General features: G+C 39.7%; 1 protein-coding gene across 1 annotated transcript; it reads left to right on the forward strand.

Annotated features, from left to right (window-relative positions):
* The first annotated feature begins 2,914 nt into the window (after window positions 1-2,914).
* On the forward strand, window positions 2,915-14,781 carry LOC135473689 (homeotic protein proboscipedia-like). The gene is made up of 2 exons (XM_064753558.1): window positions 2,915-3,450; window positions 10,997-14,781. The coding sequence occupies exons 1-2, from the start codon at window positions 3,126-3,128 to the stop codon at window positions 13,249-13,251; spliced, it is 2,580 nt and encodes an 859-aa protein (XP_064609628.1). The 5' UTR covers window positions 2,915-3,125; the 3' UTR covers window positions 13,252-14,781.
* The last annotated feature ends 468 nt before the right edge of the window (window positions 14,782-15,249 follow it).

The following is a 15,249-nucleotide window of genomic DNA, read 5'->3' on the forward strand; positions in this document are numbered from 1 at the left end:
TGCATACTGGTATCACTTAAGTGTCATATGTCACAAACTACGTTGAATGTACCTGTAAAGTTTGAAAAGTGGATTTCTTATAGCGCATGTGAGCAAAATCTTTCTGATTTTACCTCAACGTTAATTGTTGGCAATATAAAATTAAATCACGAAAATAATTCAACGATTGTACCTTCGCCGTTTTTTTTGTTTTTTTTTTTTTGTTTTTTTTTTTTGCATTTTGAGGTATCCTTCTTAGGGCAGGGGGTCTTAAGGCTCCCATTCTTAAATAATTATGATGACAGAAAAAAAAACCCTGTAACTTTCCCTGTTATCGTTTCAGCTTATTCTGTGTTATGTATAAGCCCATTATCAAAAAAGTTCACGAGCCCTTGACATCAAATCTGGTTGACCTATGCCCTTCAAAACAATATCACCAGTATCAGTTCACATGAAACACAGTAGGATTTTTGTACGTTTTCTGTTTAGTGTGAGAGCAGACAAGACAGACAAGACAGACATCTGTTAGCTCTTGTGTTACCCTAGTCCAAATCTTCCTAAGCAGTCAAATCTTGGTTTGGAGAAAGAACCCGGCGTTCAGTCGGCACTTCTGATGTGACATGGGGTTAATGATACCACAGCCATAAGACAAGCATCCCATCCCTAATTCTTAATCCACTTTTCACAAATTAATCCAACTGTTGTCCTCACAAAAGAACTTTCCATTCTCTTTGACCAGCGTTTTGCCCAAAGTCGAAAACTTGCAATATGGGGGAATGGGACAAAGAGAAAGAAAACACCTGAAAGTGGATGAATGGGGTTTGTTTGGGGTGATCCTTTTATCTGTGTTACCTGGACTGAGCTAATTCCCTCAGAACACAAAGAAATCACAAGCCGGTGGTTAGTCCGTCAGTGAATAGCAGAAAAGCTCAACTTCCAGACACTGCCCGTGCTACGCCTATTCACGTGCTCTCACAAGGTGTGGCGTGAGCAGTCGAAACCCCTTATTTAATTCCCCATGGGGGGTAATCGCATTAAAGTAACATCTGAACCTACTCCTCTTTGACTTGGGCGGCAAACATCTAAAGTAGCCTGGGCCCATGAGGGCGCGGGTGAAGTATAAATAGGCAAAGATGGTCAAGTGAATATAAAGAAAAGCCTTAAAATAGCCTGCCTAGTAAATGTGAAGTAACTGAAATATTTTTTATGGAACGTCTAGTGTTTGCTAAATATAAATACAAAGCACGATACGTAAACGTCAAACCTCTAAAACCTCTTTGAACGTGTTATATGAAAGCAGGAGTAATGTTAAAAGCCCTATGACGAAGGAGAGGTTAGGATCACCCACGCCAAAAGGTATTATTGGAAGTCGGCGTTCAGCAATTGTAATATATGTATAATATTTACTTACCAGTTTGACCGAGTCTTAGGACGTGCCACGTGCCAAGGAAAATGACTTATGGCAGTATCACACGAAGAAATAGCATTGCCTCTTTGCCTCACTTAAAACGGATTTAAGCCCAGGTTTCTTTTTGAACGTGGTCGATTTTTGCTCAACTGCACTTTTTCAGACATCCTTTTTTTCTTGCCCCGACGATCAATTTCTCTCGCCTGTAGTGGCGGACGCCAGAAGATATCCAACTGTTGCTAGAGATAGAATTCCAAGACGATAGACCCGGTGTAGCTCCTCACTTCACCATCTGGATTCTCTACGCTCACAGCCGGACTTTACCCCCGTTTTCGTCTGCTCAACATCCAAGTCGTCTGGGTACGCACATATCAGAATCCCGCGCCTTTGATGCAGGGAAAACTCCGTGGTCCTGTTCAGTGAACCTCTTCGAGATTTCGCCACCAACTCCCATCGCCATCTGGGCTGATCCTTTCTCAAATTGTGGCGCTGGTTGAAATAAGACGGTGCAGAAGGGAACAGGGGTTACGTTCGCTAGCTTTAGTCGATGGCAAATTCTTAATCCACATTATCTGGACGAGTTTATCGCTCTGTCAGGAGGGACTAAATGCTGTTGGGCAGTTTTATTGCACTGTTGAGATAGTCCGCTAGTCTGCAATGATTTGTATGATGTCATTAGGAAGGGAGACAGTCTAAGGAATCGTGCAGCCCTATTCATCATTATAAATCATGCCTCTGCCTCCCTGTGCTGGCAATCTCTGTTGGTGAGTAGGTTGATGGGAGAGAAAGAAAAGACGTAATGCCCAGCACCGCCCGTGGTAGCAGAAATATAAATCAAGATATAGCACAACACTGTGGAGCAGTTAATAGCAATTTGCATATAAATTGGCTGAATTAAACATCAAATAAAATTCAATAACGAGAAATTTATTTTGTATTTTTTTTCCCACGAAAATCGTTGTGCACGAGGGAAATGTAATTCAAGCGATGTGTACATATCTTCCATATGCCGCGTGCTTGTAGCAGCACAGGTGTCCGATGAGCTCAGTGCAGGTATTGCATTACAGGTAGACCGTTAACAAACCGTGCTCTTGTCACCGACAATAGGCATGACCATGATACTTCTATTTAATCATTTAATAAAGTAATCGGGCACGGTTAGAATAAAGCCATTATTCATCAGAGTATGATGAACAAATTAATCTACCGTTACTTTTTCGCAGTACGGTGTTACGGACAAGGCTATCTGTAGATCGGATGAGGTATGTACACAGGTGAGGTGGGGTGGGCGGGAGGACACAGGGGAATGTGTACACGCCACGCACATTTCCGTCATTGACTCTCATAATGGCCATTGGCCTATTGTCACAGACATCCGTCCATGGCCTGAGTGTAAACACACCGACACACCAGCAGGACTCTACCAGCCAGCTCAGTGACCAGCGTTTGTAAAATCACAGAGCTGCCATTGGACAGGGGAGTCACGTGACAATGCTATAGTAGATTTCGGTATCACGGAGAGCGAAGGAAGCACTACAGGAGTAGTTTTTAATACAGTAACTTGTCACATTGAATGGGCCGTAAGAAAAATGGTTTGGGTGGCTACGGGCTGACAGGTTGGGAGGACGAAGCCAGGATTTAATAGCTGCCGCCTATTATTTTTTAAGTTGAGTTTAAGAGTTTGCATTATAATATCTTTGAAGGAAGTGATCGAGCTCCCAAATTACACATATGAAGGATGGCCGGGGAGCGTGAGACGGGCTTCATCAACAGTCAGCCTAGCATAGCAGAATTTATGACAGGCGTACCCCATATCAATGAGGGCTTTGTCGACTCATCAATCACGGAAAATTCGAGTATGGGGCGCACTGGGTACTGCCGAGCTATGTACAATGGCGGGGACAGGTTAAACTGTGTGCAGGACTTGGGTTCACTCGTGCCGGACGCTGTTAAAGACACGGCGGGTCCAGCCGTCAAATTACCCGAATTTCCCTGGATGAAAGATAAAAAGCAAGTGAGGAAGAGCCAGGATCGTATTCGAGCACAGACAGGAAGCGAAATAGGTAACATTTTCAGGATTTTAAACCGGGCAATTGATATGTGTTTACGCATATATATATATATATCTGTGTGTGTATATTTACATCAGGTATATATGGATGTATGTATGTATACATGCACGTAGACAGCTGTGACCCATTAGCATAGTTACTTTACATTCGCCCCCAAGTCAAATAGATGTGTACAGTTAGACTCCACTTGTGACTACGAAATCAGTTGATAAATGCTGGTAAATCTGTACATAATTTCAAATTATTATTGGTATTTAGGCTCCCGTCATATGGTAGTAATGCTAAGACATTGTCGCAATGTGCTCCAGTTTTTTACTCTAACCATTAATACTGAACTCGCCCCATAACAGTAGGATATTGTGTCTTACATTCCTTCACAGTGCACTCCGGTAACACCTACACTCTCCATCTAACATCACTTCTGAGGCACTACCAGAGCCTGACTAATAGTCCTGTCCTCGCCTAAACTTCAAGAAACATATGAAAGGCAGGGTGATTTTTATCACCGCTAATTTGTTAGAATCTGAAGAGCGGCCATTCATCATTTTTGAAATTAGGCTGTGTTCTGGTTAAGTAGCTCGTCTACATACTATGTCCAACACAGTGAGAGAGGGGCGTTTTACACCCCCCAGAGATCATTGCGTGCTACCCGTCCCTGAGGATGAGTCGGCCTGATACATTGGACCTACCCACTACATCCCAATAAGATATCGGTGTTTGTCTCTACCGGGGTGATTAATCACATGTCCCAGCGTCTCTTAAGGCTACTGTCGCTGTAGCTTTTCTAACAGATCTATTACGCCTAACAAATGGTCATTTGTACTAATGTAAACATTTAACTTACTGATAATGCATATCCGACCTCCTGGCGAACGGGATTTTTTACGTCCCTTCTTACCATCCAAGTATGTGTCTTATTTTTTTTTAGCTTATCATGACATTAATTATTTTATATCAATGTACCATGTAAATAGCTCCGAATTCGTTCACAAGATACACTGAATACACATATATAAATTTTGACGAACGGGCTTGCTAAGAGAGATAACGGCATCTTAACAAAATTATACGTCTCTTGTTTTCAGGAGTTTTAACGTAGTACACTTTCATTGTATACTGCAACAAACAACACACCAACTAAAAATATTTTCTTTTTCTTTGTAAATTAATATGGCAATTTTTTCTATAAATATTTATGATGGTTAGGAAATAAGAGCTATCTCATATTAAAGGTGATAAATTGCGTAAAAAATTTTTAAAACCTCAAACAAGTAGCAGGTTACAATTTTTTCATGTAAAATATTAATATATTATGAGTAGAGAATAGAAAAAAATGCTTGTATTTCCATTAGTTTTTTAGAAAGTAATGACTTAGTGTTTGCTTCCCTGCATGTTGTACCATCGATATACTGCTTGAATGTTCATTTTCCGGCAGATGTATTTGACAATACATCTGTAATCTAATGTGATCTTATTCCTGACCCTCTGTTTTCATGACACAGTGAAAAGAGGCTTGGGACGCGGGCAAGGTTTACAACGCCATAAAACCGTGAACCGTTCCCCTCGGTAAAACTTTTATGTCCGCTCTGGGTAGTTTCCGCGGATATTTGTGCCGAAACTTTCCGTTATAAAAGAAGAGACGGGGCGATTTAGCAAGCCTTTAACTCTCACCAGAATTAAATAGTCATGTTAGCAATGAGACGAGAAGCCCCAACATAGCGAAAAGCGAACTTTTCCTCATCTGGAAGAAATGATCATTGGAAACTGGGATGCTGAATTCTCCCCGCGCCCCAGTGTAAGTCACCCTTACTACCCACACAGGAGACGTCTTTTCACTTAGATTACGACACTTTGATGTCCTAACCCAACAATAAAGGCGTTAACTGGCATTAGCCGCTGTAACTAGGGCCTTATTCATCACAAAAAATGTTCTACACTGCGATTTTTGGTAAGGTTGACAATTAGCGCTATAGATTTCGTTTAAAACTTTTAGTTCAACCTAGTCTGTAATTTTATATACAGACCTCTCAATAAGTCATTCATAACTGTAATTAATTTAAAATTTAGCTCATATTGTAACCACAGGTAATAATAAATAAATATTTAAGGTCTGTAATTGAATAAAGCGAATGTTGTATATATTTTTATAATTTATTTTCACGAATATTTTAATTTGTTAGCATTCTTAATGCACACTAAACAGTAATTTGTTTTTCGCTTTAGTTTTTATATAAGTATTTTACATTCCGATGTTCACAATTTTATCCCAGTCATATGAATTTCGACACCATAAAGTGCTAAAGTTTGAAACGGCATATACAGTGTTGAATGTATATATCCGTTCTTTTGTTTAATATTTTAGCGTATTGGGGTTGATTCAGGTATGTGTATTAAATGTCACAGTGATCTCTTAATGTAGAGGGTAACATAAAAACCACGGCACCCTGGTTTTTCTATTCCCTGTCGTAAGTTTTTGTTGTTACGTGTAAAGCCTGGGGGAAGCCCGGTTAGCAGGCAATTGTGTAAGCCTGCTCTAACGGCTGACCAGTCAAATGATCCCTCGAAGTCAGTCAACAACAGTTCAGACGTTTGCACTTGCCTGCTATAACGAAGTCCCTCATTGGATAATATATATAATGAAGCTATAACATAAAACTGACTTCATATTTCTGCATTTTTTTTTAGCGTACAAGTCCCTTTTAAAAAATTGAGTTTAAAGTAGCAACAAATCTATTGCACAGAAAATACGAAATGCTCAAGTCATTCATTTATCAGACGTACCTGTGTATTTTTCACAAATATTGATTACTCACTTGTCATATTATCTGGGAATGTGATATGAAACGCTGAATGTCTGCTAGTTTGAATGGCCTTTTGTTCATGTTTTCATCAATCATGTCAAAATTCATGATATTTTTGCGTCATGTCAGATGCCAAAGTTTTTAAAAAAGTAATTCCAAGTTAGTTTTTGCGTGGTACTTGGTAGAATGGTAACGATAGAATGGTAGGGACATCAACTGGTCGACATATTTATTAAATCTGTAATACAGACTAATTGCATTTCTACGCCTATAAAAATACAACTTTGCTCCTTACGCATTGGCAGAATGTGCAAAGTACAATTTGATAATATTCAAGAAAAATATAAAAACTAGTATTGAAAGCAAAACTATTTTTATTCCATTTTGTAAGTTCTTTTATTCAGAAACTTATTTAATTTAAAACCAATTTCTTTAAGAGGTTTAATTTCTAGAACATGAAATTATGTTATTTTATACAAAATACAGACCTTATTTTTACTTTAAAATTATCATCGTACTGAATTTGAATATCTGAGGATATTATCAATGGAGAATTTGAAACGTTTCACGGAAATTTCATGGAAATATTTTCACACTTTACTATACATTTTATATCTTGGTGTTTAACTGCTGGTAACTGTTCCTAAGGTTTATATCTGTTGTTTACAGTGGTGCCCTTAATCTTTCATTGATTGTGTCTGACATGAGTGAGGAAAGCTGTGACATTCACTGTCTCCATAATCCTACAGAATTTCAAGTTATAATCTTTGTGAATGTGTGTACTGATCAAGACTCAACTAAATCTCCCCTAGGAAATCTGTATGGATAAATCCCCACTCCGCAGGCCTATGTAACAGTTTTGTTTGAACACATGCCGAGGATCCAAAAATTAACCATTCGCATAATTATACACTTTACAAGTTTCTTGCGAATGATACATTTACTTTTATATAACGGCAATTTTCAAAGTTTCTTGATAAAGCTGTTTCCTTAGTCAGCACTAAACAATACTATAGTCCACGTGAGGAAGATTAAACCACTTTTCTAACAGGGTACATCACAATCGCTCTGCTAAGTCTGACAATTTTGTGTATCTCAATTTATTTAAAAGTATCCTCGCAATATAATAAAAATAGCCTGCTTAACAGGCATATATCCCAAATATACGTTTCCAAAATGTTCGCTATAATTAACATATTTTAGAAAATAGCAAATGTACCAACAGTAGTATAAAATCTGTGATCAAGTATATTCCTAGAGTATATTCTGTAAGTTTGGAAATATATATTTATTATTTATTTATATCTTCTGTGATTTAGTTTTGGTGACCTATAATTCATTGTAGTCAATCATATTTCTTGTATACGGATAAATCAACTGTGCAAAATTGACTTTTACTTATAATACCTTAAACTTGAAATGTAACTCCTCCATCAAACTAATGCAGACTAATATAAGCTCTTCTGTGTATGGTTTCATCATTCGCATAGATTTACAGCTGTAATGAACTGCTCTATTTTAACAGTATATTTTAAACCTCTTCTGGAAAACTAACCTGTTATAATGATACATGTCAATGTAAATCTTATATCCTTTTATCAGAACGGTCATATTTTTGTGGCATATCCCATGGTCTGTGTAACACAGCTGTTGACTTGTAAGAGTAGAAATCCACCACACTGCTAGTAAACTACTCTTTTCTGACAATCGTAAATCTGCTTCTTTGTCACAGTTATAGTCTTTTACAGGCATATGTATACCCCTACTAGTGTACTGTAAATTCTCCGCCGTGTTGTGACAATGTACATCACTAGTACTGGTGTAAAACTTCCGTGTTGTGTGTGCACCTCAACGCCTTCAGGCTACTAAACCTACACTGTTATAACAGTACGCGTACATCCTATCTGACTGTTCTGTAATGGTGTATATGTAGAGACGCGGAGGTCTACAAGAGCCATAAACTCTTACTGATAGACGACAAGTCACCGGGGCCCCCAGCACTGTTGGTTCTATTTTTACCCAATAAATTACTCAACAATCGCACAATAAAGTAATCTGATTAATTACCTTGTATAAAAAGTGCGAGTAAGCCCATCCGAGCTAACCCGCGAAGAGGGACACATTCACCGAATAGCATGCCTCCATAGTTGTCTCAAACCGCTGTTATATTCCCTTCGCAACTGGACACGCCGGCGAGACACCGGTGCTTGGAATTATATATTAAGTTAAATGTCTCTTGCCTCGGGGTAGACATTTATTTTATATGCTGTACAAGTGGGGATACATTTATCAATATACTTATTACCGCCAAGGCTATAAAACCCTCATACAAAATTACTTATTAGCTGCCGTTTTACGACAGCATGAGCTGTTGTCATTTTGTGAGTTTTTCCGCTCTATATCTCATGTTAGATCGTATCTAAAACATCGTCGTATCAATGCGAATCACTGAATGGGGGAGGGATTCATGCGGGGGATAGGGATATCACTCAGCTGGCGAGACGTACCCTGATTCCTTACGACAGACACGTTTGTGTGGCGAGATAATTATATTTTCCTGACGATACTGTCACCTGTCCTGATACAAGGTAAACGTTTGAAGATAACTGTGACGTAATGACGCGCCACTGTGTGGTATCATTGATGTTTGATATATCGTGACAGATAACATTACTGGAGGAAACCAACTTATCATCAAGTTTCTATTGCCGTATAAAGTTTAACTGTATTAAGTTTGCCTTAAAATATTCGCTCCAGATAAACAAACTTGAAAATGTTACTGTAACGGTATGAAGAGGAACCTCAACAAAGCCCTAGAGAGGTCCCCCTATTTCTCAGTTAACAAGCACTAGTCTGGTTACTTGAAAATCACATAATACACTTGCAACAATGTAGATATTTGTACTACCAGCTTTTAATTCACAAATAATTTATATACGCTACAAATATTCCTATGCAAGTCTTTTTCTTAATACACAAAACTAGCTTCAGATGGATGCATGGACATATTTAAATGTTAGTACTGATTACTAATTTAGATTCCTTGCTGTGATTTTATTCCTTCAACATCCAGATAGCAATATGAATATTAAATGAAATTTAAGGAAAAGCTAAATTTTCCGAGTTGTTTTAGTACAACATGTACTCAGTAGAAATTTTTCTTTGTGAGATTTCAAATATTTTCAAATGTAGACTTATTATCACACGTTAAAATATGTACTATATGGTACACATGCCAGAAAACTTGCCCGGCACCTATTATATAAAATTCCGGTTGAACGTCGTCATAAGAGACACAAGTGTTGACAGAGTTTTATTCTGACAACAAATAAGTAGATTTCATAGTTAACATATGTAAACCTCGTCGCTACTGTTATGTATCGATGCACCCATCTACATCTTCGACCCTGCTCTATTGGCAGTATCGGTTACACACGTAAGTCACCCGGTATGGTGCATTGACGGATAGTATATCAAAATATATGTGATATAAGGGCTATTGCAGCTCAACACACAGATATCACAATGGGAGAAGGGTTAACCCTAGTGTATTCTAGCCACAGTGTAACCGATAAATCATTAGAACACTGTGTCAGTTGACGATGTGTACTTTCCTAGGGGCCCTTTGTTCGCAGCTATTTTTGTGGCGGATTCTATTCGATATTATGAATGGAGGCCAGCGTAATTACCATATGAATCGCCACATACAATTTCATATGCCACACACTGTGAAAGTCAAGAGCACGGGATATCTGTGTATGGTATATTTCCAAAGGCAGAGCGCCTGAACATTTACATCCACGCCGTTGAGCACAGAAGATCTCCTCCCGGCTGTCTGTGCTAGTGTATTGTTTACTTACAGAAAAATAGCATATGTTTATTGACCAATCATGCGTGGCCTTAATGCATTTATACCCCTTTCTCTGATTGTCACACCTCTATACACCAGCCAGTAGTACAAAGACAAGAAGACCTACTGAACACTAGACGAGCTGGTCCCCTGACCGAAGCTTAAAATAACTCTGTAACTTTTTAAACACTTCATTCAGCGCTCCAGATCATGCAAAGCGCACTGCGCAACCGGAAGTTGTTCATCCTGTATCCATTATTGATGAGATCCGAGCATTGATAAAATCTGCAAGTAAATAAAAAAGGCACCTGGCTTTCTTTTATATACACCACACACAACAGTACGACGCGGCATTTTATGTCACATGTAAATCAGTGAAGTTCTATACCAGCCACCTCAGGCTGTTTGAGGCACAGTCGATGGCGGTGTGTGATTATGTGATAATGAGCAGTATCACCGACTAGAATTGCCTCCAAACGATTGTGTTGACAACTCGCCGACTTTTTTGTCCACAATTTACACCAGAGTCATCAATAAATTACCATTTTAGTCGAATTATGTCGAAAGGTTAAATCAATTTTGGACTGGCAGTAACACAAGTCAGGCTTAATGTCTGTGATATGAACTTTTGGACAGTCTTTTCTGCACTAGGAAGGCAGATGATCGCCAGTATGCTCTGATCGCTCAGACGAAGTCATATTAAGGCATCTAGAAAATACAAACTCTATCAACTGCTCTGATGTTCAGAGCTATCTACATATTTTCCAGACAGTAATTATGAACAAACAGGAAAATAAATCAATGTAATTTGTACGATTCGCTTATTTTAGCATAAATATATTTTTTCTAGTGCCGAAGTTATAAATGCTTCATTTTATCCTTTCAGATTTCCATCTTTCCGCTGAGAACAGTCCTGGAGATTTACCCTCGCCGCCTGGAGGCACCAGTTCGTCGAGTGCCGCAACACGGCGACTCAGAACTGCATATACAAATACGCAACTTCTGGAACTTGAAAAAGAATTTCATTTCAACAAATATCTGTGTCGTCCCAGGCGAATAGAAATAGCTGCATCGCTGGATCTTACAGAGCGCCAGGTAAAAGTATGGTTTCAAAACAGAAGGATGAAATACAAGAGACAATCGCAGGTACAGAAACAGGGGAGGGATTCGGACGAGTTGAAAGTGTCGAGCAGCTCTTTCATGGACCAGGAGTGTTCCAGCCCGTCTTCCCAACAGATTGGCACAGGTACCGAGGTAAACTCCGCTAGCAATACAATCTCTGATAACTGCATGTCAGACGTAGATGATGGGAACACAGCGTTTAGTGATTTAACTCATGGGGTGGCGGAGACCGACTCAAAAGAAAACATGGATGGCAAAGAAAGTAGAAACCTGGAGTCAACCGCCAACAGCGATCACAAGAACACGGCGTCAGTGAGCATATCTGATGAGGGGTTGACTCCACTGGTAAACGATACCCCAATAGATACAAACAACTTCAAGTCAAAGATAGCAGTAGAGCCAACAACGGCCTCTGGCACCTTACCACAGTCGGCAGAGATTGTGACAGATTTCGGGGAAAAGAACGATCGCATTTCAGAAGAGATTGACAGTTCGTCGAGGCTAACAGAAACCAACTCTGGCATAATCGCTTCACCAGATGCATGCAACAATTCGAGCCAAAAAATGCGCTTCGGCTCGGACGTGCTTCTGTTTTCCAAGACCACCCCTTCACCGCACCAGCCGCTGTCATCCACATCGTCAGTGTTAGACAACGATAGTGGCAACAACGCCACTTACTCCCCCGATAGTGGAGCCAGTCTGACAAGCCCAGCCTCGTCACAGAACTGTTCCACAGGATCTGCTGGTAACGGAGGAACATGTACCACTGGAGGTACACTAGAAATATCTCCAGAGTCAAACAGCAGTCAGTCTAAGACCGTCAGTGCGACGTTTGATGACCCATCGACTCCACCATTTGACACTTCTGAAAACAGAAATAAAACAAACTCTCAGCCGTCGAAACCGTGTGTAAGCGTGTCAGAGTCGCCGGAAGCGTACCACGACTCTCCGCGTTCTGCATCAGAAAACATTGAACTGAGTCCACCCCTGTTTTCTAGTCTTGGCGTCAACACGCCGTCATCTGGGTTCGTTAGCAGTCATCACAAGTCGAACAGAACGCCCACAAATAGACCAGAGTCTATCGGACAAGACTCTGGTTATGATTTCAATGAAATTGTCCTGGATGGTAAACCTCAAGCCCTTGTTTCAGCAAACAACGGAAACATTAACAGTATGTTTTCCCCCGAAAAAGACATCAGTCAGTTCGCTAGGGTGCCATATTATGTCACCAACAGAGGAACTTATTCCGTGACAACAGGCGAGGACGGTCAAGGTGATTTTGTCGCCTCTTGGACCGGTAAGAGACATTTGCATAATGGCGACTCAACGCATGAGTCAGTTTCTAATAAGCACAGATTACAGTCACACAACGTGAAGTTTTCTCCAAATGTGACTATTAAATCAAGCTCTGGGACTCCGAATCAGTCTATGCGAACTTTTTTCCAGAACCATGGCATGAACTACTCGGTACATAGTACTAGATTTGCTGGCGATATGCAATACCCGCCTCAGTGCTATCCTAATTTCATGGAGAATATGCAAATTGATCAAGGGACCCACGGCACCGGATGGCCAAGCAGTGTTCATGGGATGACCAGCCAGGGACCCGCCGAATATGACTCACTATTATCGAGCACAGAACTTAATTTTTGCAGTGATACTGTTAACAGAGTTGTGCACGAAAACAGTTCTGCTAGTTATTGCAATAATAACGGTACCTATAACCCTACCAACAATCAATTTCGTCAGTACTCAGGGGTTCGTACACAGTATCACAGCCTGACATGTGCTCCACCCAAGGATGCTGCGTCCCCTCCCTACCACCCAGCACACATACCAGCAGGGTCGTCTGACATGACTAACCCACCATTCCATGGCTATCATCAGAATATGGCCAATTCGGTCAACCATTTCCCCAACAGCACAGGGTTTGGGGCGCCATTCCAACCAATGATTGGCCAGGACTATACCAGCTACGGTAACCCCGATCTGTACTCTGTCCAGGGCTACTTCAACTGATCACACCACACAAATTTCACAGCACTGAACCGTATTACTCGCTTAATTTATATCCAGATTTTCATCCATAAATGGTCTTAATACGTTTTCTTTGGTGAGCACGCGGGTTTCGCTTCTTAAACGTGTGACAGAATTTTAGTTGGAAATGACAATAATGTGTCTATTTTAACAAAGAATCGATGAAAATTATGTCCTGTGAACATAATACTTGCATCAGATCCAACTCTAGTTCAGGTTTTTGTACCCTATGAACTACTCGAGTACCACTTAGGAAAGCTCACTAATGTTAATCTATACCTGTTATGTTTGAATCCTTCATACAATGTTTCGCGGAACAATTTTGATTCAAACAGTGTTGTAAACTGCACGGTCTGTGAGCTTTTACATCACGGGAAATTTCTTCTGTCTCCATGGTAACTCAGCTGAGAAAGCTTCAATGTCTGATAATATTTTTGAGATTTTTTCTTATTTTGCTTTTGTTTTCTAGTCAAATAACTGAATAACATATGTAATAAGTTGAATATTTCGGATTTGGTGCCAGTTTATCATGGGTAAGAGAAGGGGTAAAATCGCCATTTTGTGATAATCAAATCTTTATTGAAATGCTTATGTTTTTTAAACTTTGTTTCTTCCTTGAACTAAACAAAAATTGTCGCAAACAAGCATAATTCACACGTTATGAAAAGTTTTAGAAAATTACATCACAACGATATTGCAACAGCTGGAATTATATGTGGATCAAGGCCAAGTCTGTAACATAAACTCTCCCGCAGTAGCGTTTACATGTCTGTTCTACATTTTTTTTACAATGTCCGTTTTTCACACTGGCAAGCGGAGAGATATTTGTGTTTGACGTGAGCTGTTGGAACATGCCTTATTGTAGCATACGTGGCTTTTTCAGAAGAGAAATATGGTCTGGAGGCACTCTTTATGAACATGTGATATTGAGGATATTTTCTTAGTGCTTTGGTATTTTTTAACTGAGTAATTTATTTTACCTTTTACATTGTCGACGGTGTGCATCTCCACTCTTACTTGTCTCCCTACAAACAACATTCTATCCATAATCTGGATCATTCCTTTCCTGTGCAACATAAATCACATCATTTTTATTTTTTGGCAATGTCAACACAGTGGAAAATGTCGTATTTTGAGGGAACTGACAAAACGTCTTTTTTCCTAATTATTTGCTTTTTGTGTTCTTAAATCGATAAACGGGTAATGTGGCAAATGTAGTATGCACCGGATCAACCATTTTGCATTAATTTGCCTTTGGTACTCACTGTTTCGGCTAGAGTAGTTGTCTTATTTGCACACCCCACATGATAATGCGTTTGTCTCCCGTATAAATTCCACGTTTATCTCCCCTGACGTACAGAGACAACATAGTGTTTCACCCAGAGTTAAGCGATTCAGCTATTGTATATTTTGCAGTGTTTACTATGACTGATGTTTATATTATATTAAGTCTGATATATCTATTTGTACCTCGGTTGCCATACTAAAATAATATTGTTATGGAAATCCATTAAACACACTTTATACAACTACTTCTTGTTGCGAATATTATTTATTCGTTGACAATAGAGACGTATTGACTGATTATATGTATTAATACATGTATTTGAACCAAAATTTCCTTCACACGCATTTTCAAATGCAAAATAATTTGAATTGATTCTGTGGTTCAGCATAAAGCTGTGAAACTGCAACTCACCCCCTCCCCCCCACCCCCCGACACACAAGTCACGGGGGGTTCGATTCCGGTTATGAACAGGTACATGTCCCTGCTTTTATTATTAGCGAAGCCTGGATGGCAGTACTGATTGACGGCGCTCGTGGGCTCGTTTGGGCACTCATACTTTCGTTGAGAAACACCAGCATAGCCTTCATGTCCATGCCTCATATGTGCGAAAGTTTTTCCGTGGTCTGTCAATAATAAATCTTTCGTTTGCCCCGAGCAATCCGGTTTCCTGAATTAGACCAAAGTATTGCGCA

Source organism: Liolophura sinensis, chromosome 1, assembly GCF_032854445.1.
Source record: "Liolophura sinensis isolate JHLJ2023 chromosome 1, CUHK_Ljap_v2, whole genome shotgun sequence".
Lineage (NCBI taxonomy): Eukaryota > Metazoa > Mollusca > Polyplacophora > Chitonida > Chitonidae > Liolophura > Liolophura sinensis.